This window comes from Amyelois transitella, chromosome 29 (genome assembly GCF_032362555.1).
Source record: "Amyelois transitella isolate CPQ chromosome 29, ilAmyTran1.1, whole genome shotgun sequence".
Taxonomy (NCBI): Eukaryota; Metazoa; Arthropoda; class Insecta; order Lepidoptera; family Pyralidae; genus Amyelois; species Amyelois transitella.
This window is the reverse complement of record NC_083532.1, coordinates 280,730-305,989: the sequence shown is the minus strand read 5'-3', so window position 1 is coordinate 305,989 and position 25,260 is coordinate 280,730. Positions and strand designations below refer to the sequence as shown.

Sequence of the window (25,260 nt, the reverse complement as noted above, 5' to 3'; positions counted from 1 at the left end):
ATTAGTATGTGACGTAGAGGGTCGTTAATAAATTTATATATAATGAGACTATGATATCTGTATTCGGAAATTTTATATATGTTTTTCATATATATAATGGGAAAATGTTATGTAATGTTAAATTATTTTTGCTTTGGAAGCTACACCCTACTCCAAGCCAGTTGGAGGTAGACTGGATGTTCAGGATAGGTTTTCAGGGGGTAAGTTTGCGCATGCGGGCTTAAAAGGTCGATGGGGGGTGAAAGGGGGTGAATATAGGCCGGAGGGGGATGGTCAATACATGAAAACAGGTCACCACATTTGGCAGCAGCTCAAATTTTGTAATTGGAGAATTCTCTAATATGGCTGTATGCTCCTACCTACCCTGTAATGGATGAAGACGTGATACGTTTATCAATTCTATCATTCTTTTCATTCATATCTTTTCAAGACTGTTGGCTCTGTCTACCCCGCAAGGGATATAGACGTGATTTTATGTGAATATGTATGAGTATGTATCTATATGTAGTATGCATCTACAACAAAAATACCCAAGCTAGGTCCGCTTTTTCAAAAATCAGATTTTTAGAGGAAGGGACTCCCGTCTAACCTCAGCACCATTTGCAGGGGAACCTAACACATATTGGATCATGGTAACACATTCAGTTGCCTGAATGTGCAGGTTTTCTCACGATGTTTTACCTCACTAATGTACATAACTTCGAAAATAGTCATTGGTACATGGCCGTGTGGTTCCCGGCACCAGTACAAAAAAGAATAGGACTACTCCATCTCTTTCCCATGGATGTCGTAAAAGGCGACTAAGGGATAGGCTTACAAACATGGGATTCTTTTTTAGGCGATGGGCTAGCAACCTGTCACTATTTGAATGTCAATTCTATCTTAAAGCTAAATAGCTGAACTTGGCCTATCAGCCTTTACAAGACTATTGGCTCTGACTACCCCGCAAGGAATATAGACATGTATGGTACATGGCCGAGGTGGGGTTCGAACCGGTGCCTTTAAGAGACCCTTTTTTTAAGCTTTAGATGTTGTTATTAATTGGAAATATGTAGGGAAAATGTGTTTTAACATTTGACCTTTTCAGTTGAAAAGAATTTTTCACGTTTTTTTGCTATAAAAAATTATACATACATACATATGGTCACGTCTATATCCCTTGCGGGGTAGACAGAGCCAACAGCCTTGAAAAGACTGAATGGCCACGTTCAGCTATTTTGCTTAATGATAGAATTGAGATTCAAATAGTGACAGGTTGCTAGCCTTTCGCCTAAAAGAAGAATCCCAAATTTATAAGCCTACCCCTAAGTCGCCTTTAACGGCATCCACGGAAGAGAGATGGAATGGTCCTATTATTTTTTCTATTGGTGCCGGGAACCACACAGCACACTGAAAACATTCAAAGCCGTGTGGTTCCCGGCACCAATACAAAAAAGAATAGGACCACTCCATCTCTTTCCCATGGATGTTGTAAAAGGCGACTAAGGGATAGGCTTACAAACTTGGGATCCTTTTCTAGGCGATAGGCTAGCAACCTGTCACTATTTGAATCTCAATTCTATCATTAAGCCAAATAGCTGAACGTGGCCAATCAGTCTTTTCAAGACTGTTGGCTCTGTCTACCCCGCAAGGGATATAGACGTGACCATATGTATGTATGTATGTAACATTCAATACAAAATTGAATCCTAACAATTCCTAAAATTCCCACGCGGACGAACCATCGTGTTAAAGATAGTACTTACACTTAAATGATAAATCTTTCTAACTTGTTACAATAACGGAAAGTCCGTGTTAGACCACCCTCGGGGGAGTTTCACCCCCTGGATCTGAGGGGGCGTGACGTGGACACGCCCCCGACGCCATCTTTGATTTGAACGTAAGTACGTCATAGTACTACAAAATTAATAAGTACTCATTATGGTACTAACTAGGTTCCTTATCTTAATTTAAATAACATACAACATATAAAAAATATATATTTGTGCCGTGTGATTCCCGGTACTAATATAAAAAAGAATAGGATCACTCCATCTCGTTCCCATGGATGTCGTAAAAGGCGACTAAAGGATAGGCTTATAAATTTGGGATTCTTCATTTAGGCGATGGACTAGCAACCTGTCACTATTTGAGTCTCAATTCTATCATTAAGCCAAACAGCTGAACGTGGCCTTTCACTTTTTCAAGACTGCTATGTCTACCCCACAATATAAACGTGACTATGTATATATATATATGTACATATATATAATAACGTCTTTACTCCTTACGGGGTCGGCAGAGCCAACAGTGTCGAAAGATATGAAAGACCTCAATAATTACAAATTATTTTAATATAAAACTTAGAAATTGGATAAGTATTTCTATCACCCACAAAAACATAACTAGTGTGTACCAGCTGCTTTTCATGTCATGCATATTGTAAAAGCCAAAAAAGGGAAATACTTATTAACTTGCATGGGATTCCTCTTACAGGCGATGGGCTAGCAACCTGTCACTATTTGAATCTCAATTCCATCATTAAACCATTCAGGCTAAACGTGGCCTTACAGCCCTTTCGACACAATTGGCTCTGTCCACCCCGCATGGGATATAGACGTGATAGAATGCATTAACACGGCCGGTATCAATGACAGCGTTATCAAAGAGTGGCTGTGACTGATAACTTATCAGCTGAAAGCTTCGCTAAAAAGCTTAGATTAAACATAGTGTAGGGGGAAAATCTAGAGCCTGTTCTTTTTTTTACACATACAAACATATAATCACGTCTTCATCCCCCTATTTACGGGGTAGACAGAGCCAATAATCTCTGAAAGACTGAAAGGCCACGGTTCAGCTTTTACCTGGATGAAAGGCACCCTATGTGCTGCTCCAGACACTTAATTTTAATAGGTATAAGTTATATTTCAAGAAGAATAAATCAGTACATAATCTGTAATGAGGTAACAAACAAACAAAAAGCATTTCAAATATTAATCACTTACTTCATTTACTTTCAACTTTCACTTACTTCACTTACTTTCAAAATTATATGCCGATGCCGTGTGGTTTCCGGCACCAATACAAAAGAATAGGACCACTCCATCTCTTTCCCATGGATGTCGTAAACGGCGACTAAGTGATAGGCTTACAAACTTGGGATTCTATTTTTTTAGGCGATGGGCTAGAAACCTGTCACTATTTGAATCTCGATTGCATCATTTAGCGAAACAGCTGAACGTGACCACAGTATTTTCAAGACTGTTAGCTCTGTCTACCTCGCAAAGGATACAGACGTGATTTAACGTATGTATACGTAAGTTAAGTTCATACTAATTTAAAATATACTAAAACTAAATACAATTAAACCTAATCTAAAAAAAATCAGTTAAAGTTGGGATTGGGAGACGGGTTTTGCGAATCCGCTCTGTATATTTATAATACTCTGTATTCATTTAAGTGAAAAATTTAGGTAGCCCGCCAAAACAATTTCCTTACTCATTCACATCAGCACAGTGCGGAAGATATTACGTAGGTAAGTTTTTTGTAAATATTATTTAAATAATAGTTTATGTAGGTATCAGTAATCTAAACTAATATTATAAAGCTGAAGAGTTTGTTTGTTTGAACGCGCTAATCTCAGGAACTACTGGTTCAAATTGAAAAATTATTTTTGCGTTGAATAACCTATTTATCGAAGAAAGCTTTAGGCTACTTTTTATCCTGAAATTCTATCCCAAGGGGATGAAATAGGGGGTGCAAGTTTGTATGGAAATTCGTAATTTTTTTGCTCGAATTGATAAAATCTTTTTGCGAGGAATAGACCATTTATCGAGGACGGCTTTAGGCTATATAACATCACGCTGCAACTATAAGGAGTAAAGAAATAATGGAAATTGTGAAAAAAAAAACGGGGAAAATTGTAAATCCTTGAGGGCTTCAATGATGCCTAAAATAACTATTCCACGCGGACGAAGTCGCGGGTGTAGGAAGTACCTATATATTTGAACCTTTGGGGTAGAAACTCTGAGACCTTTGAACCCAACTGCCCATCAGCTTTTCCGACACTTTTCGAAAAAGCTGATTGAGGTATCTCGTGACCGGAGGGCTGGAAATTATCTGGCTCAGAGAATCAGCATTGCCATTCAAAATGGAAACGCTGCCAGCCTTCTGGGCACACTCCAGCATGTTGATGCAATGCAGGGACTGTACCTACAATTTGTAAATTAAATTTTAAATGGTAATAATTTGAGGTCATTTTAATTAAGTTTTCTATTTATAATAAAAAATTAAATATAATTTAGGCCATCTTTCCAACGGATGTCGTAAAATGTGACCGAGGGACGAGGGAGGGTCTGAAATGTCAAAATAAGCTTGGGATTCTTCTTGTACGCGATGGGCTCAAAAGTGCCGAGAATCACACGACCCTGCCGTGCCGGGCGTGTCGTGTGGTTCCCGGCAAAAATGAAGAAAAAGAATAGGACCACTCCATCTCGTTTCCACGGATGTGGTAAAAGGCGGCTAAGGGGTAACTTGGGATTCTTATTTTATATGCAATGGGCTAGCTACCTGTCACTATTTGAATCTCAATTCTATCATAAAGCCAAACAGCTGAACGTGGTCTATCAGTCGTTTCAAGACTGTTGGCTCTGTCTACCCCGCAAGAAATATAGACATGATTAAATGTATGTATGTATCACACGGACTTTTTTGAAGTCGGTTTGAAAAATACACTCTAGTTTCAACAAAATCTATTTACCTTAAACTTTTCACCTGTTAACTAGGTATACCTACATAGGTATTACATAATGTAAACTTACATAAGTAACATAACATACCTAATAACTTGGATCAATACCGGATATTACTGTCCCTTTCCCGCGCGTAGGCTCTCTCTTTCTTTGAAAAGCTTTGGCGTGACGCATTTGGTGTTAACATACATACTTACATATATTCACGTCTTCATTACGGGTTAGACAGAGTCAAACAGGTCTCGCTAAGACTGACAGGCCACGTTTAGCTGTTTGTCTTAATGATGGAATTGAGATTCAAATAGTGACAGGTTGCTAGCCCATTGCCTAAAAGAATAATCACAATTTTATTTGCCTTTTACAACAATTTTTTTTTTCATTCTCATATCTGTGAACATGATGAAAAAAATCCAATTCTTTTTATGAAATAATTTCGATTTACAAAAGCTTTGTTCTAACTTTGACAGCTTGAGTTTTTTATTGGAAAGTTTTATCAAATAATTCCTTTTGTGTGCAATTGTACTTATGTTTTAGGGTTCCTTAGTTACCTCTAAGGGTAGACAGAGCCAGATCTCAAGTTTATAAACCATACACGCCTTTTACGACATCCATGGGAAAGAGATAGTGTGGTCCTATTCTTTTTTCTAACGGTGCCGGAAACGACACGGCAATTTTTGACAAATAAGTACCAACATACTTATTAGGCTTAAAATAAAATTATTTTATCTATACAAATGTAATATATCGTGAAAAAATGAAAATTTCTTCAAAATCAAGCCAACGGTTCGAAAGTTATCGCGTTACAAACATACATACATACAATAAAAATATTTTTGCCCTGTCACTATTTGAATCTCAATTCTATCATCAAACCACAGAGCTGAACGTGGCCTATCTGTCTTCTCAACACTGTTGGCTCTGTCTACCCCGCAAGGGATACAGACGTGACTATACGTATCATATGTACGTCTGCCTCCAAGTCGATACGTAGACTTATCAATAATTCGAGAGCATACGACCATAAATTTTTCAATCTTCACGCGAACTTTAGTGTATTTTGACAGGTTGTCATTTGCAATATTGGCGGGAAGTTGCATAAAATGAAATGTCAAAGGGACTTTTAGGGTTCCGTTGTGAAAAGGAGAGATTAAAATACCGGAGGTCCAAGGTTTGAATCCTGGCCAGGGCATGATGAGAAACGAACTTCCTCTGATTGGCCTGGGTCTTGGATGTTTATCCATACCTATAACATTTATTACAAAATATTGTATCGTTGAGTTAGCATCTCGTAACACAAGTCTCTTACTTACATCGAGGCTAATTCAAAGTGGGTAATCTGTCCCGTATATATTTATTTTTGTTTTTAATGAACTGACAGACAACAATGTCACCATGTCAATACGGGTTAGGTTTCCCTGCAAAGGTTGGGAAGTTCGGATGGGAGTCGCTTCGTTTAGAAACCTGACTCACCCAATCTAGTATTATATACCCATGGTCAAAGGCATGCCCCGGGCTCTTCTCCAGAGTGGTGAGGATTACCTAACCGGGACTAAGGCTAGGAAGAAGACCAATTTTACAGACAGACCTATACGTATCTATAGGTAGACAGCAGCATTTCAACTTTTGCACCTTTTTCTCAGTATCCTGAAGCAATTCACTAAAATTTCGTAATTTATATTTTTTTATTTTTTCCTATCTTACTACTTATGAGTAAAGTAACTTTATTCAAGCAGTGATTTTATTCTAGAATAGGTACATCTTATACCTATTATATTTCATGCAGCAAGTATGTAAGTAGTAAATAAATAGGTACTTATCTGAAAAATAGGGATCGTATTTAAAAAAACAATCTTATTTTCAGAGAATTAATACCATCTACGGAACTCAGAATAACAAATCCTTCACTGAAAAAATAATCTTAAAACGTTTTCAGTTCGGAATAAATTGGAGCGCAGACTCATTTACCTCCAAAGTCTTTATCAAGTAGTAAGATTTCGCCATCAACAATTTTTAATCACGAACTAAGATGAAAATCTTTGTTTTCAGAAATGGCTGGATTGAAAACTCTTATTTTCTTTGCCTTGGGCGTGGCGCTATTAGGGGTTGCGTCATGCGGCGCCGACCAATCAGAAACGGCCATCACCGGAGACGATCCAATAGGATCGCCTGATTCAAATATCGACAAACGTCAGATAGAGACGCCGGAGGTTGTTCTGCAATTGAAATATAATGGCGGGGAACTGAATAGGATATATTTGGCGCAGTTTAGAAAGGGCGCGAAGCAGTGGGTCCCTTCAGTGCCCGCGCGGACGAATTTGTGTGCGGACCTCTGTCACGCCGGTCTGGTTTTGTTTTTGTTTGTTTTTTTTTTCTTTTTCGTTTGTGGTTTTGTGAAGCTTGTGTAAATTTTTGTGTGCCTATGTGTTTGTTTATTTTGGAGGTAAGTCTCTATTTAAGATATATAAGTACTATTTTTGGAAACACAGTGTAATTTTTAAGAAATTTGTATTGTATTTTTACTTCAATTTATATATGGTTCTGACGATTAACAACGATAAGTGAAACCACTTTACCTACCAACGACTGCTCAATCATTTTGATTCTATTCATGCTTTTTCAACCTCTTTAATTATTTTTAAATCACTTCGCTTTAAATTAATTTATTAATAATACACTTACGGAAATTATTAAGGTTAAAAAGTGGACTTAGAATACTACGCAGAATAGAACGCACCAAAAATAAAAGGCACGCACACGTATAATAAATTTTACCTACATAGTTAAATAACGCCTGATATTTTATTAGGTACCTATTCAGAATCTTTCATAAAATTATTTTCTTTGTTCTAAGTGATGTTGCAAAATAATTAAATTTTTCGATTAGATGTTAATTTATCTTAATAATATTAGCTATACCGAAGATATAAAATACTTACAAATATTTTATTGTATATACCTACTAACATAAATTTTAAACAACCTCATAAGTTATTAAAAAGAGTTCCCGAAAAAAGTTTATCGCATAAACTTAGGTACCTACGATTTAAATTCAATATAAATAATTAATAAGTTTAAACACAACTAAAAAAATTTAGATCTTAATTTTTCTAATTTTTAAAACTCTGTCAGACCCATTGGTTGCATGTCAGATAAAATTGTAGGTATAGCACATTTTATTTTGTACAATAAATTTTAAATAAACAATTAAAATATAACAAAAATAAAAATATAACAAAATTGGTATGTACTTACTAAATATAAACATAATGAACTAATTCTATAGTAAAAACTAATTTAAATATTTAAAAGTTTCGATAACTAAGCCATTGGAAAACCATGCAAAAAAATAACATAAAACTATTTTATAATTTGCCTATAAAATACCTTTATTAAGATAAATTAACAGTTTATTTTTAAGAAGACGGCTTTTCTGATTTATGTTTTTATTTTTTCAATTTAATGAGTACAAAATTAATAAAACCCATTTTAAAAAAACAAAACAATTAAATAATTATATATAATTTTTTACACTAATTTTTTAAAGTGTATTTACTGGTTATCATTTATAAAGCATTGTCGTCAACCTTTTTTTAGAGTGGATAAATTCTACCACTAAAACGATCAGTTCTTGAGAGCTTCAGTGGTGCCCAAAATAACTATTCCACGCGGACGAAGTCACAGCTAGTGTTACATTAAAGATAAAAATATTCTACCCGTAATAATATCTAGTGCCGTGTGGTTCGCGGCACCAGTACAAAAAAGAATAGGACCACTCCATCTCTTTCCCATGGATGTCGTAAAAGGCGACTAAAGGATACGCTTACAAACTTTGGATTCTTTTTTCAGGCGATGGGCTAGCAACCTGTCACTATTCGAATCTCAATTCTATCATTAAGCCAAATAGCTAGAGCGTGGCCTATCAGTCTTTTCAAGACTGTTGGCTCTACCCCACAAGGGATATAGACGTGACCATATGTGTGTATATTCTACCCAGGTCTTGGAGGCGAGGGTTGCGGAGCTACCTGCAAGGACCTGGTGCCCGTGGGTCTCAAATCAGCTCTATCATCAGCCAATGAAACCCATTCGGCTTACGGACAACCGCGGTACGCAGTGTGCCCTACGCTCTGTCAAAACAAATTGGGTGAGTGTGTCTTTATCTTTAAATTTAATGTATATGGTAAAGAGAGGCGTTCTTAAGGCCCGAGGCACATCAACAGCGGCGCTGTTTGAAAACGGGTCTGCACCAATTTGAAGATACTAAAAGAATCTTTTTGAACTCATCATATCCAGTTAAAACATTTTAACGTTTTTATTATGAATCATTAATTAACTTTAAAATTAACTCAAATTAAAACTAAAGCTTAATATAATAAGTGCCGTGTGGTTTCCGGCACCAATAGGAATAAGAATAGGACCACTCCATCTCTTTCCCATGGATGTCGTAAAAGGCGACTAAGGGATAGGCTTAAAAACTTGGGTTTCTTCTTTTAGGCGATGGGCGAGCAACCTGTCACTATTTGAATCTCAATTCTATAATTAAGCCAAATAGCTGAACGTGGCCATTCAGTCTCTTCAAGACTGTTGGCTCTGTCAACCCCGCAAGGGATATAGACATGACCATATGTATGTATGTAAATTTTCGGGGCCTATAGAAGAGCCTGGGTTCAAGCGGGAAACTCGAAAAAACGTGACTCAATGGTTAAATCCTACCGCGAAGTTGCGTACGTTTCTGTACTTGCATTAATTAGTGTTTTGCACATTCTTGCAATTGAATCCGTAGGTAACCATGATTCAACATAGTTGCGTTTTCGTTTCGTGTAAAAACCTGACTAACCCAAGCCAAGACCGTGGCCGGGACGGTGGTCTTATATCTAATGTATTCTGAAAAATAAATGTTTCTGATTTCTGAGTTGTGAACGCAATTTAAACTATTACAAAGATAATGATAATGGGACGAGAACCCGGGGTCCATCTATGTCCATTTTCCAAAAGTAGGCGAGTCGGGTAAATTCATCAAGTTAATATAATAAAATAACTATAGGCGATGGGTTAGCAACCTGTCTCAATTCTATCTTTCAGCCCTACAGCTGAACGTGGCCTTTCAGTCTTTTCAAGACCGTTGGCCCTGTTTACCCCGTAAGGTATTAAGACGTTATTATGTATGTATACATATTGTTGCAGGTGACCCCTTATGCCACTGTGCTGCCTTAATGGGGGGCGCGGAAAACAATGGAACTATTGACTGGAGCGCCATCTGTAGTGCATTTTGCATTTCTGACCTATATGTGCTCGGTGGTAAGTACATTGTTTCTAAGTCGTAAACGTTTACTGATAAAAAATATAGTTCAAAACAAATAGAAATTTGGTAAGTAGTAACATACATATTGAGCTTAATTACAATGGTGCCGTGTGGTTCCCGACACCAATAGGAAAAAGAACAAAACCTCTCCATCTTTTTCTCATGGATGTCGTAAAATCTGTCGTGAAAAGATCCTGATAAGGTCACCTATTGTATTTTTTATATCAATGGTCTTAATATTTAATAATGCAATAAATACTAAATTAATAATTATCTCCTTAATAGGATGTCCAGTTTGCGACCAAGTTTCCGCTTCGCCCCGACAGGCTCTGACCAGGACGTTGGATACAGCGGAAGGGTGGGCAGCTTGGTGTGACGTGCAATGTCGACAGGGCCAAGGCGGGGCGGCGTGTAACTGCGATCGCGCACCTTTCCAGTAACAGGGGTCAATCGATCTGGTTTCATTTCTAAAGACTACAACTACCTATTGTTTTTATTACTAACATATCATAACGGCTAAATTACTTAAACTCACAGCTTTCATTTTTTTATTTACATTTTTTATTAGAAATAATAACGTCTTGAGCCCTCAGGGGGTAAATAGATCCAACATTGTTGAACTGAAAGGCCACGTTCAGATTATTTTTATTGGTGTAAATAAATCTATTTTGTGACTACATATTTCGGTTAGATATGTAGTGTGAATAGTCTGGCTAAATTACTGGAACCAACATCTGTTGTTTTTATTGGTACAATATATTTTTTTATATAATTAAAAAATAAGCATCCATTGACTGTGTCAGTAAAATTGGGGTGAAACGGTCGGGCTAAATTGCTATTGCGTGTATTTATTTATTCATACAGTTTAAAAAAAATATGATTTGATTATCGTTTAAGAAATATTTGTTCTAACCGCTGGAAACAAAGACGATTGTTGTACTTTTATCGATTTTTCAAAAGAAATACTGTCTGTTATAATTCTAATTTAATTGCTTTATGTTAAAAAATATCTTAATTTACCGCGATTTTAAATGATTTTATTAGTAAACTTTTTCAATAAAAGTAAAATATATGAAAGTTTTAATAAAATATTGTTAATAATACACAATGTTAACATTATGTTTATTACTTTCACTTGATAAAAAATATTCTTGAATAAATATTTCGTTACCAAACCAACATAGGCATTTCAGAATTTGAAATACTATCTACTATTTTTTAAATTAATAAATCCAAATTGTAAAAAATACATTTGTACGTTATTAATTTTATTTTATCCCGGCATATTCTTTTGAATATTATTTACTTTATTTAAGTATTTTTTATCAAGTTGTAAGTAAGTTATCTAGATTAAGCAGACGTTTATTTTTATTAAGTAAAAATTGCAATTTAAGTGTAATAAAACTAGGTAAAGTATGTATATGGCTTAAAATATTTTGTATTAAATTAAGTAATAAGTAATCATGTTTATTCCATAAAATAAGTGTATAAATTGTAATTTCAAAAGATACTGTGTGAATGACAATATAATCGTTATATTTATAAATATCAGTGTCAAACTGTATTTTAAATGTGAATTAGGCATTTTTTTTTTATTTACTTATTAAAATTTATTTTCATTTAGTTTCTTTTTTTTATTTATCCTTTGATTTTCACCTACCAGTCAATTACAAAATTCGTTTGACTCCCTAAATTTTTCAATTTTACGAATTTGTCATAGTGAAAAAATAGGTGTTTTGTAGTTTTGGTGTTTTTGTCAATTTCTATAGGTAATTAATAATAATATTCAGGTAAAGAATTACACCGACCAATTTTAAGGAATATATTTAGGAAACTCTAGTTTAAAGAGGCGTCTGCAAGTTAAATGTTTATACAAAGTAATTTTGCTTTCATTTCCTAAGTTTACATTTTGATAAATGTGATAATTCCCAAAGTGATCTCGTATATATTTCTTAACCACGTCGTTGGATTTTACAATAAAAAAGTTTTCGTTTTATTTAAGTTAATATTAATTTCTTCTCAAATATTGTACCTTAAATTTACAATGTAACAATATAATATATAGAAAATTTTACAACGATTCCCTAAATTTTCCCTAAAATTGGGTGGTGCAATATCTGTTTAAACTGTATTATACGCATTGTAAATAGCGTGCACTTTTAAATCGAGTTCACAAATAAAAAAAAATCCTATAATTAGCTGACGATTATATTCTGTATCTCAAAATTGGTTTGCATTGAATATTTCGTAATATTTTTTATTGATGTGATCATAACGGTTGAAAATACTGCATCTTTAAATAAATAAATTAGATACGAAAATATAAGAAACACACAATAATACAAATTATGAGTCTCCTGTAAGGCAAAATTTTCATATAACTTAATTCAAAAAATTTGCTGCATGCAGGTGATAAGGCGATTTATAATAATTAAGAGTAAAGATAAAGTCTCTTTGCCTTGACTCACTTCATTTTTAGTCGGTTCTCCAAGATCTCTTCATCAAAACCACATTAAATAAACGATAGGACAATAATAAAGCATAATCAAAGTAAGCAAATAGATTCCCTGTGCTACAAATTTTTAAAAATAAGTAATTAAAATTGAATTAGTTAGTACTTACCCCTCAAAATAAATCCCAGTTCAACCAACGCACAATTTCACATGTTTCTAAATCACTCGAGACTAATGATCTAGATCTAGCCATTTATTAAAAATATAGAGTTATAGAATCGACAGAAATTACTTCTCTTAATAGTAAATAAGAAACAGAGACATAGCCTTGTCGGGGTCAAAAGGGCTTGGACCAGGTCTATAATCGTAACTTTTTATAAACAGTATACTTAATACACATAAAAAAAAATTTATTAAACATGAATAAAATTTATGACGCAACCGTTTAGTGCAGTTGAGTTTAGTTGTCGAAAATACTAAAAAATAAATCGTAAATGTTAAAAAGCACCACCTTTTAAATTTAACAGTTATGAAAATGTGGGCACTTTTGATCCCGCGTGAAAAAGCATGTAATATAAGTTTTGTAGTTAATTTCTTTAATCGATTAGCCTTACATAACAATAACACTGCAAAATTAGAATCCCTATAAAATATGCGAACCAGATTGTGCCCCAAAGTTATAGAATATGCATAATTAGTAACATAATTTTAATATCCAATACCTAAGTATTACTAGGTAAGTACTTAAGATATAATTATATGTACTTAAATAAACATTATAGGCAAGTATATTGTAAGAGAGAATATTATATTTTTGACGAGGTATGTATGGGAAAGTGAAATAATGATTGTGATTTTATTTAATCGATTAAGTTTTTGTCTTTTCATCATAATTTCGTTCTTATTTAGAAATAAGTAATTACCAGGCGACGCAACAGTGAAGACATTCTGGAAATATTCAAGTTTCCACATGTAAGCTAATTCCTTAATAATCAGAGTTATCAGTTTTTTTTTAGCTCGGCGGGCAAATAAAATTTTGACATGTCTGTTGCCGTATAAACTCTACATTGACTAAATACAGCAATTAAGGATTGCCACCATTCTTTGATTAGGTATTGTCAGCTGTTGAGTCGCTGTTCAGTTTAATCAAACTATGACGTTATTTTAAGCAAACTTACCTACTTTCGCTGTAATACCAAACATTACTAGATATGTTTTATCTTTGCATGAATCAAAGATGACGGATAAGTAATCGATTTAAATATTTTTTTTATATTTTATTTCATAAACCTAATTTTTTAATATATTTGGTTTATATTTATTTAATTACGAGTGTATGTATAAAAGTGCGATGTATGTATGTGTATGGTTAACATAGTGTAGTGAACCAAATAGGTAGAAAAAAAAATATTCTGACATCATTAAAAAAAAGAAAGAACTTGTGACACGAATCTTATCAACAAGATTTTGGCGGGAATTGTGTCATTCAATTCAGAACTAAATCTCGATTATTTGCCGTTCCCGTTAGAATTTGGGATATAAATATTTTAATTTAATTTTAGTGCTCCCTTTTTCTTAAATAATTTACCTACCATCCATCTTCCTACACTCAGTAGTTTTGAATACACATTGTCTATCAGTTACCTCATTAACGCAAGAATGTATATACCTAAGAATCTATAGTTTTTATTGACATTTTGATGTAAGAAAATCTATTTTTCTACCTGCATGGTGCCAACCAAGAATAATCGCAACAAACAATATCACGAAAGTCTTCCAATAGCTTAAGGTAAAATACTCGTTAGTAAATAATAAGATATAGTGTAAATAGATAAATACCTACTGGTGTACTTTAGCGCCAAAATAATATTGAAGCTAGGTAAGTAAGTATGAAAATAAACCAATTAAAAGTACCTACATATTATAAAACTTAAATATAGAATAAAGTTCACAGACTTCAAATGAAGTTAAAATTTTAAAAATGTAATTAAAAGGTTTCCAGATTTCACTTCGATGTTGGTCAATTTACATTGACAAATAATCCACATCTCCGCTTTTATGCGCTCCTATCATACCTTAGTAAATAATCGTTGATTAAAATAATGTTGGTATATAGTGATAATTTTAAATCAGAATACATTGCGTTTATCGTTTCCATATCAAAGAAAAATATCATAAGTTTCTAGATTTTAAGGATTTTAGTGTTAAGATTAAAAATTACCTACATTGAATAAAAATACATAGGTATGAAATGAACCTCAAAAAATAATGTTATTATCATTAAGTTTAAATCTTTGGAAGGACATTTTGGGTTTAACTTTGACCTGTATATATTTTTATTCATTTTTTACTTAGATCTTCTCGTCTCCAAATGTTAATATTTTTTTTATTTACTTATTTTTTTAGCTACTTACGTAAATTTACATAAAAATCAAGGTTTTCTTAATTAAAAAAATATTATACCTACTTATTTAATAAAAATAAGCGAAAATTATGTAAATATACATACATATATCTACGTGTTTTAGCAATGCTTCTGTAAAAAGATATTATAAATGTTTAGTGTGTAGGCGTAGGCGCATAGGATACTTTGTCTGTGATTTTCTTGTTTAGTTTATTATCTTGTGAAGAGTTCTCGCCATTTCGCTAGCTTATAATACAGCAGTTATGTAGGTAGCAAAAAGACATCTTCATTTAATAACGTCTTTTTCCTTTGCCGGGTAGACAAAACCAACAGTCTGGCAAACACTGAAAGGCCAGCAGTACCTAATTGACTAGCTGTGCCCGCAACATCGTGCGCGTGGAATAGTTATTTTGGGCATCATTGAATAATTTTCTTTCAGTTTTTTTCACATTTTCCATTATTTCTTAGCTCCTTAGTGTTGCAGCGTGATGTTATACAGCCTAAAGCCTTCCTCGATAAATGTCTATTCAACGCAAAAATAACTTTTCAATTCGAACCAGTAGTTCCTGAGATTAGCGCGTTCAAACAAACAAACTCTTCAGCTTTATAATATTAGTATAGATATAATTGCTCTATTCAACATTTTCATAAAAATTGATTCAGCTGTTTAGCTTTGAAATGTTAATGGACAGATAAGAGATTTGCATTTAAATTTACTAGCGACCCGCCGCGGCTTACCACGGGTAGCATTTTTACATAAGATGGCGATATCTCTACGCCACAATTCACAAAAATAGCTCCCGCTAAAATATAAACCTTCCTATTGAATACATACAGGCATACTTATAGTTACGTCTAAATCCCTTGCGGGGTAGACATAGCCAACAGTCTTGAAACGACTGAAAGGCCATGTTCACCTGTATGTTCCTCTTGAATCACTATATATTAGAAAATCTTCATCAAAATTCGTTGTGTAGTTTAAAAGATCTAAGATGTATACATACAGACATACTTAGAGATAGGGACAGACGCGAGAAGCGACGTTGCTTTATACTATGTTGTGATTAAACTATGGATTCTTCTAGTAGGCGATGGGCCATCTAGACACATCACTACTTACGAAATGTCAAAATTGTTTTTTTTTTCTTAAATTTAATAGTTTTCTCTGTGTATCAGTGGATTTAAGTGACGCGTCCTACATACTGTTATTTTTTTATTTGTAGGTATATTTTTAATAAATTTATATAATTATATAATGAAGACTAAGGGATATGCTAAAAAACTTTGTATTCTTCTTATAGACGATGTGCTAGCAACCTGTCACTATTTGAATCTCAATACTATCATAAAGCCATACAGCTGAACGTGGCCTTTCAGTCTTTCCAGGACTGTTACCTCTGTCTACCCCCCAAGGGATATAGACGTGATTTTATGAATGTTATTTATAGAAATGCGCGTAGTTAAATGTTGATAATTTATATAGTAGATTCATGTTAGGTTGTTGTACTGAAATAAAAATAAAAAATATGCATAATAAACTCGTTTTATTTCCATTAATTGTTAGTTTGTCAATTCACAATGATTAAATTTACTATTTTTAATATAAATCATCTACATCTTACCTAATTATAAAAAAGTTTTGAGATCTTTGATATCTTCAAAAATGTTTACTCTGCTACCCCACGAGAGAATTAGACGTAACTATGTATGTATAAATTTATAATAGAGAGATGGGCGTCGGTGTTTTGACAATTTGTAGCGGGAGCGATGATTCGGCTCGACCTCCACCAAAGGGAAGATCTCCCGCCAGGCTGGTGTGACGCCTGGGGAACCGCGCGACAGACGATGTTGTGTCGGAGGTCGTATATATGCTCCAATCCGTGAAATCTTTGCTTTTTGCGGAGGTAAGACGGTAGTTCGACGCTTCGTGTAAAAACCTGACTCACCCAATCCAGTGTTAACGGGCGGACCCCGGGCTCCTCTTGAGAGGTAGGGACGCAATCGGAACTAACGCCAGTAGGCTGACTACGAGAGAAAATAAATAAAATTAATGAATATACACGGAAAACATTACACAGATTGAGTTAGCCTCGAAGCAAGTTCGGGACTTGTGTTACGAGATACTAACTCAACGATACTATATAATAAATACTTATACATACATATAATCACGTCTATATCCCGTGCAAGGCAGACAGAGCCAACAATCTTGAAAAGACTGATAGGCCACGTTCAACTATTTAGCTTAAAGATTGAATTGAGATTCAAATATGTAGTGACAGGTTGCTAGCCCATCGCCTAAAAGAAGAATCCCATGTTTATAAGCCTACCCCATAGTCGCCTTTTACGACATTCATGGGAGAGAGATGGAGTGGTCCTATTCTTTTTTCTAGATGCCGGGAACCACACAGCGCATAAATACTTATATAGATAAACATCCAAGACCAAGGCCAATCAGAGAAAGTTCGTCTCCCATCATGCCCTGGCCGGGATTAGAATCCAGGATCTCCGGCGTCACAGACAAGCGCACTACCGCTGCGCCACAAGAGGCCGTCAAAAATAAAACTAAGATAGGCATGTATTTTAAGAAAAACATTTTATTGCACAAAATACATAAGATTTTTAAAGTACACAGACATTACAACTAGTAACTTTTCAGCAGAATAGTTTGTTGTGTTGGTTCCCGTCACGAAAAAAGAAAGAATAGGATCACTCCATAACATCCGTAAAAGGCGGCTAAGGGATAGGCTTATAAACTTGGGATTCTGCTTTCAGGCGATGGGCTAGCAACCTGTCACTATTTGAATCTCAGTTCATCACAAATCAAACAACTGAACTTGGCCTGTCAGTCTTTCAAGTCTACTGGCTCTGTCTACCCTGCAAGGGATATCGACGTGATTATATGAATCCCAAGTTTATTTATTAATCTCTCTTAGTCGCAACTAACGGTTACCAAAGGAAAGAATATGGAGTGGTCCTAGTCTATAGTTCTGAGAACCACACGGCAATTGTTTGTTCATAGTTTATTTATAAACAAAATAAAAATCGAAACATAGTTTTTGCACGACGCATGAACAAACATTCCGACAGATTACTTCTTACCCTCAAATGACAAATTCCTATGACAAAAACAGAGTTTACAACTTTTTTTTTTGTACATACTTAATAAAAATATAATTATAACAATATAATAAAATAAAACTGTATTCTGCTATCAACATTGAAGACTCTGCCTACCCCGTCAAGTAAACGTACAAAAGTTTAAATGTAAGTTAATACAATTATTAAGTAAAAACAGTTTGCTAAAATAATTAATCTTAAATCATTTAATTGTATTTCACATTAATCTTTACTAATATTATAAAACTGAAAAGTTTGTTTATATTTGAAAAATAAATGGTAATGAAAAAAAATATAAAAATAAATACTTTTTGCGTTGAATAGATCATTTATCGAGGAAGGCTTTAGGCTATATAACATCACGCTGCAACTATTAGGTGAAATAATGGAAAATGTGAAACGGGGTAAATTATTCATCCTTGAGGGCTTCAATGATGCCCAAAATAACTATTCCACGCGGACGAAGTCGCGGGCACAGCTCGTTTATTTACAACTGATATAAACACACCACAGACAATATAACACTACATTGCACCACTCATTTCAACTACAGTCTCATTAACATCCTTCCGTTTCTTCTGATTCGCTGTCACCTGATTCAACCACTCCTTGGCGTTCGAGTCCATTATCTCTTTGGGAGCCTCCTTAGCCTTGTACAGAGGCACACCATGTCTCCGTCTCATATGTTTATCCCTGTTAGGGTTATTCGTGAACGTCCTATCACAAAACTCACACTGATACGGCCTGACACCGGTGTGCTGAGCCGAATGCACTTTCAAACCGTTCTTCTGTCTGAAACTCTTGTCACATATCACACACACGTACGGCTTAGCATCCGTATGGATCATCTGGTGACGAGTCAGCTTGGTCTTCGTTTTGAAAGCGCTGCCACATTGCTCACACGAGTACGGCCTATCCACCAAATGGGTTTTAGCGTGGTTCTTCAACTTGACTTTGGTCGGGAATCCTTTCTTGCAAATCTTGCATATCTCCGTCCGTTCCCCGTGCACTTTTATATGGGACTGATACGTCCAGTAGTTGAAATAGGAGTTACCGCACGTATCACACACAAAACACCTCTCCTTGTATTCATGTATTTTCCTGTGTATCTTCAATTTGCCAACTGTCACACAGTTCTTGGAGCATATGTCGCAAGTGACCTCGTCTTCGGAGTGAGGGCCCGGCCGCCTCAGAGCGCCGAATTCGAAGATGTGCTTCCTGAGCTGGTCCTCGTTCTGGAATATCTCTCCGCAGCCGAAACAAGGCCGGTCGGTTTGTGGCCCTGAGAAGTGGACCTCCACGTGGGCGTCCATATCCTCAGGGTTGGTGAAGTGCTGGTTGCAATAATGGCAGTAATTCCTGTTGGGATGAGAATGAATAGCAATTTATTAGTCACGCTTCTTTTCCGGAGGGGTAGGCAGATACCTGAATACTTCTTTCGCTTCATCCACATTCACAATATGTTTTTTTTTTTTTGGACAAATTACACAGATTGAGTTTAGCCTCGAAGTAAGTTCGAGACATGTGTTACGAGATACTAAGTCAACGATACTATATTTTATAATAAATACTTAATATAGATAAACATCCAAGACCCAGGCCAATAAGAAAAAGTTATTTTCTCGTCATGCCCTGGCCGGGATTCGAACCCGGGTCCTCCGGTGTCGCAGGCAAGCGTACTACCGCTGCGCCACAGAGGCCGTCGAATGAAACATTATTATACCAACTACAAACATAATTACACTCACTTCAAGCACGGCCTGTGTCCGTGTATATGTTCCACAAGATCAAATACTAATGCTACAATAGTCACGTATATCCCATGCGGGGTAGACGGAGTCTTAAAGAGACTGATAGGCTACGTTCAGCTGTTTGGTAATGCAATAATAGAATTAAGATTCAAATAGTGACAGGTTGCTAGCCTATCGCCTAAAAGAAGAATCCCAAGTTTATAAGCCTATCCCTAGTCGCCTTTTATGACATCCATGGGAACGAGATGGATTAGTCCTGTTCTTTTTTTTTTTTTGGTGCCGCTAACCACACGGCACTATATAATAATACATAATTACACCTACATCAAACATAATTACACTTACTTCAAACGTAATTATACCTACTTCAAACGTAATTACACATACTTCAAACGTAATTACACTTACTTCAAACGTAATTACACTTACATCAAACGTAATTACACTTACTTCAAACGTAATTACACTTACTTCAAACGTAATTACACTTACTTCAAACGTAATTACACTTACTTCAAACGTAATTACACATACTTCAAACGTAATTACACTTACTTCAAACGTAATTACACTTACATCAAACGTAATTACACTTACTTCAAACGTAATTACACATACTTCAAACGTAATTACACTCACTTCAAGCCCGGCCTGTGTCCGTGTACATGTTTCACCAGGTCGCCGTGACACCGATGCACCCTCAGACAGTCTGCGCACTTCATCGCAAAGCATTTCATGTGGATTTCTCTGACGTGACTTCTTAATGTATGTACGTTGGGCATAACCTGAAAAATACATACATATGGTCACGTCTATATCCCTTGCGGGGTAGACAGAGCCAACAGCCTTGAAAAGACTGAATGGCCACGTTCAGCTATTTGGCTTAATGATAGAATTGAGATTCAAATAGTGACAGGTTGTTAGCCCATCGCCTTAAAAAGAATCCCAAGTTTGTAAGCCTATCCCTTAGTCGACTTTTACGACATACATGGGAAAGAGATGGAGTGGTCCTATTCTTTTTTATATCGGTGCCGGGCACCACACGGCACCTGAAAAATATTAATCAATATATTCATTTAACATTTTTTTTTCATTATTATGGGACACTTCATATCACTTAATAATTCTCATATCATTTGGTTTCACAACATTGGTGAAATAAATTACTTAAAACCAAGTTCACTGCCGCTTCCAGAAGAAGCGGTAACAAACTGCACTGCAGCATTTTCTTTAACAACGTCAACTTCACAACTATCCAAACTTAGAAAATAAATGTGGACGAGAGAATGCATCGTTGTAATTAATTGATTTATATAAAATTTAAATAATTCCCGTGGGAATTCGAGACGGCAATTAACAGGATATTTTGTTTATAAGCTGAGCATCTTCCTGTAGGCCGGTGTGATGCCTGGGGAACCGCGCGACAGACGATGTTAGGTCAAAGTTTGTATTAATTCTCCAATCCGTGAATTTGCCGCTATTGGTATTATATTATTTGACGGCCGCTGTGGCGCAGCGGTAGTACGCTTGTCTGTGACACCGGAGGTCCCGGGTTCGAATCCCGGCCAGGGCATGATGAAAAGAACTTTTTCTGATTTGGCCTGGGTCTTGGATGTTTATCTATATAAGTATTTATTATAAAATATAGTATCGTTGAGTTAGTATCTCGTAACACAAGTCTCGAACTTACTTCGAGGCTAACTCAATATGTGTAATTTGTCCTGTATATATTTATTTATTACTTATTTATAAGAGGTAGTCTCTGCCTACGGGAAAGAGGCGTGATTTTATGTATGTATGTATGTATTATTTATTTATTGGTTAACCGCGACGCACGCTTCGCTGTCATTGGCTAATGGCATGTGACGTATTGGAGTGGCCGCCGTAGTATTACGTTACCTGATAGCAGTCTTGACACGTGTAAATGTAATCGTCCCACGAGCCCGAATGCCCCTCCACCAGTCTGGGTCTTTTGCGCCTCGTGTTGTGAGTCAACGGCTTCGTTCTGTAAGTAAAATAAATAAATCTATACTAATAATATTATAAAGCTGAAGAGTTTGTTTGTTTGACCGTGCTAATAGTATAAAATCACGCTGCAAATATAAGGCAAAAAAAATAATGGAAAATGTGAAAAAAAACGGGGAAAATTATTCATCCTTGACGGCTTCAATAATGCCCAAAATAACTATTCCACGCAGATGAAGTTGCCGGCACATCTAGTAAATATATAAGGAACAAATTACACAGATTGAGTTAGCCTCGAAGTAAGTTGGAGATTTGTGTTACGAGATACATACTCAACGATACTATATTTTATTATACATTCATACAAATATATAATTACGATTATATACCTTGCGGGGTAGACAGATCCACCAGTCTTGAAAATACTGATAGGCCACGATCAGATGTTTGGTTTACTGATAGAATTGAGATTCATATAAAAGTGACAGGTTGCTTACCCATCGCCTAAAAAAGAATCCTTACTTTGTAAGCCTATCCCTTAGTCGCCTTCTACGACATCCATGGGAAAGAGATAGAGTGGTCCTATTCTTTTTTGTACTGGTGCCGGGAACCACACGGCACAAAGAGATTGATGTTACTTTATTTTATTTATATTAGTGTTTCTTTCAGTGAGAACATGTAATTGGACCATTTGTTTCACATGCGTAGCGTTATTTTTTGTAAACAGTCGTAGGTCTTCCAAATAAATAATTACACACATACCTGTAAGAGCTCTTGTGCTGTGTCAGAGCGCCCTGACTGGGGAATATCTCACCACACAGCTCGCATATCTTCTGACCGTCGCTCCAGTGGGTGAGAGTGTGGGCGACACACTCCATTTTGGTTCTAAACTTCTTGTTGCAATACTGGCAGTACAGTCTGAAAATTTGAATGGATTTTTTTTATTCAAATCTCTCTCTCATCTCTGCCTGTTCCCGGACCACAGAAGTGTTTCGGGGCCGGAGGTCCGCCTTTTATATTTTCTATTTTTAAGACTTTTTTAATAATATCCCAATATATTTTTTTTTTGTGTTGTGCCCAATTGAAAAAAGAAAAAAGAGTAGGTCCACTCCATCTCTTTCCTATGGATGTCGTAAAAGGTGACTAAGGGCTTATTAACTTGGGATTCCCTGGGCTAGCAACAACTCTCGTTGTAGTATTTCAAGCCCATACCTTGATTGACTCTTACGATCTGCACTTAAAGCTGCTGCCAGCTATTTTCTCTACGCTACCAGTCCATCATATATAATCACGTCTAGGTATATCCCCTGAGGGGCAGACAGAGCCAACAGTCAGTAATAGGCCACATTCACCTGTTAAAATTACCTCAAATACTCCCTGTGCATACGGACGTGCTCCACGAACGCGTTGAAAGTGTTAAACTCATCGTTGCAGTCCACACAAGTGAACCCGTAGCAATAGTTATGCGAGAACCTGCTGTGCAGCCTCAGGTTCTCCATCGTATCCAACTCGGCTTTACAATGGTCACACGACCACAGATAACTTGCCCACGAGAAATTGACATTCTTAACATTCGTCTCGGATTTCAAAACTTTCATCGGCACTTTCTTGACTTTGTACGCTGTCTTTTTGGCTCGTCTTTTGGGCTTTACGTCGTGTGTTGCTTCAGTTTTTGGCTGTTTAAGGGATTTTGATGCAGGTTTTTGGGTGATGGTGTCTTTGCTTAGTTTTAAGTCATCCAAATCTGTGAAAACCAAGAGTAAAGGATTATATTACTAGAGGCCAGCCGCTTCGTCCGCATTGAATCAATCTTGACGGAAATCTGGGATAAAATGTAGCCTATGTTATCCTGGGTCTTCATCTGCCTACATACCAAATTTCATCGTTATTGGTTCAGCAGTATTTGCGTGGAAGAGTAACCAACTCTTGCAGGGTAGACAGAGCCAAGTCTTGTGTACCTACGGTATATAATATGTGCTGTGTACCTGTCAATTGCACCTCCTCATCGGACGAGCTCTGCTCCAAGTGCGCATCATCATAACCATCTTCGACTTCCGTTTTTATTACGCCTTTACCGACCACCATATTCTGTATCACATCAATTTCCATTGGAACCTCTTTATTGCCAGCTCCTTCCACTTCCAGAACATATGTGACATTATTATATATTGCGTTCAACTCGTCCTGAGCTTTTTTCACTTTTAAAAAGAACCGATATGTTTCTAAACACGTATTGTGGCATGACCCGCACGCTTGTTTAGGCAACTTGTTGGTTGGCGAGAAATCTACCTCCAACTTGAGGTACACCAGTAGTTTTTGATATTTCTCTATGATGTCTTCAGTGGACAAGTCGAAGAGGTCGCCAGAAGCCATTTCGGTGGCGCAGAAACGACAGTGGCCCCGCGAAACGGGACTTGTGTCGTGTGGTTCCCTATATTTTGTTTCAGCAGGATTGGCGTTGTCCCCTGCAGTGTCTGCGGACACCACCGTCGACGACTCCTCACGTATAGATTGTCCATAATCCATGTTTTTCACATCATTTAAATCAGTGACAGGTATGAACGATTGTTCGTTTTTGTTAAATTCTGTAGCTTCTGACATGCTTATTACAGTTTTAGACAAGCATCAGTTTAAGAAACATTCAGGCGAGTAGTGTTGAAGGGAAACGTAAGTTGTGGAAGGCCATTTTGTACCTACATTATTTTACTTTGTAGCCTTATTGTCTCTGTTTTGATAACGTTTACACAATCACATAGATCATTCATAAGCTTGAACTGAAACAATAAGTTATTTAAATTGATATTTTTAACAAAATTATAAAGTTTTTAACAAAATTCTAGCGTAGCTTGGCTTTGTTGACATTACGCTTTTTTTTTCATGGTAAACTGCCTGACAATGACAGTATTGACAGTTAACAAAACCTTTTTTTTGTGTATGCACGCACATGTATGTGTAGCACGCAACCATGAATGCAATACGAGGTCAAAGTCAAAAACTTAAAGACCACGTTCAACTGGGTCGGTTAATGATGTTAATGAGATTCAGATAAGTTACTACTTCACTACCTAGTAGAATCTAAGTTAACTATAAACCTTTCCCTAGATTAACTTTTAATATAGCTGAAATAAAGGCGACTAAGGGATAGGCTTATAAACTTGGGATTCTTCTTTTAGGCGATGGGCTAGCAACCTGTCACTATTTGAATCTCAATTCCATCATAAAGCCAAACTTTTCAAGACTGTTGGCTCTGTCTACCCCGCAAGGGATATAGACTTGACATAACGTATGTAAGTTACCTTCTTAGAAGACGCTCGCACGCCTCGATTTTAACTTCTTGCACTCCTTCTCCGGTCAATGTGGACATCTTTAGATCACCTACAGATTATATGTAGGATGTATAGCTGAAATGTTCTTTTTGCTTCCAGACCAACAAGGCGACTAAAAGAATATACTCGTTCACCTAATTCCCGCCAATATGTTCCAGATAAACGTACTTAGTTGTTACTATTGACTCTGTATATCTGTGGCGACATCTCTA

At 36.0% G+C, this 25,260-nt stretch overlaps 2 protein-coding genes across 3 annotated transcripts; one reads left to right on the top strand and one right to left on the bottom strand.

The window, feature by feature from the left end:
- The first annotated feature begins 3,464 nt into the window (after positions 1-3,464).
- Positions 3,465-11,579, top strand: LOC106137776 (uncharacterized). 2 transcript variants are annotated; one of them, XM_060952677.1, is made up of 5 exons: positions 3,465-3,510; positions 6,777-7,070; positions 8,725-8,871; positions 9,912-10,025; positions 10,315-11,579. In XM_060952677.1, the coding sequence occupies exons 2-5, from the start codon at positions 6,779-6,781 to the stop codon at positions 10,467-10,469; spliced, it is 708 nt and encodes a 235-aa protein (XP_060808660.1). In that variant the 5' UTR covers positions 3,465-3,510; positions 6,777-6,778; the 3' UTR covers positions 10,470-11,579. The 2 variants fall into 2 exon arrangements, with proteins under 2 accessions (XP_060808660.1, XP_060808661.1); XM_060952678.1 differs by having other exon boundaries at positions 3,483-3,514.
- A 5,888-nt stretch (positions 11,580-17,467) lies between these two features.
- LOC106137459 (zinc finger protein 431-like) lies at positions 17,468-24,594 on the bottom strand. The gene is made up of 6 exons (XM_060952752.1): positions 23,708-24,594; positions 23,088-23,466; positions 22,485-22,640; positions 21,657-21,762; positions 20,397-20,542; positions 17,468-19,365 (listed from the first exon to the last, which is right to left on the bottom strand). The coding sequence occupies exons 1-6, from the start codon at positions 24,321-24,323 to the stop codon at positions 18,531-18,533; spliced, it is 2,238 nt and encodes a 745-aa protein (XP_060808735.1). The 5' UTR covers positions 24,324-24,594; the 3' UTR covers positions 17,468-18,530.
- Positions 24,595-25,260: the final 666 nt, after the last annotated feature.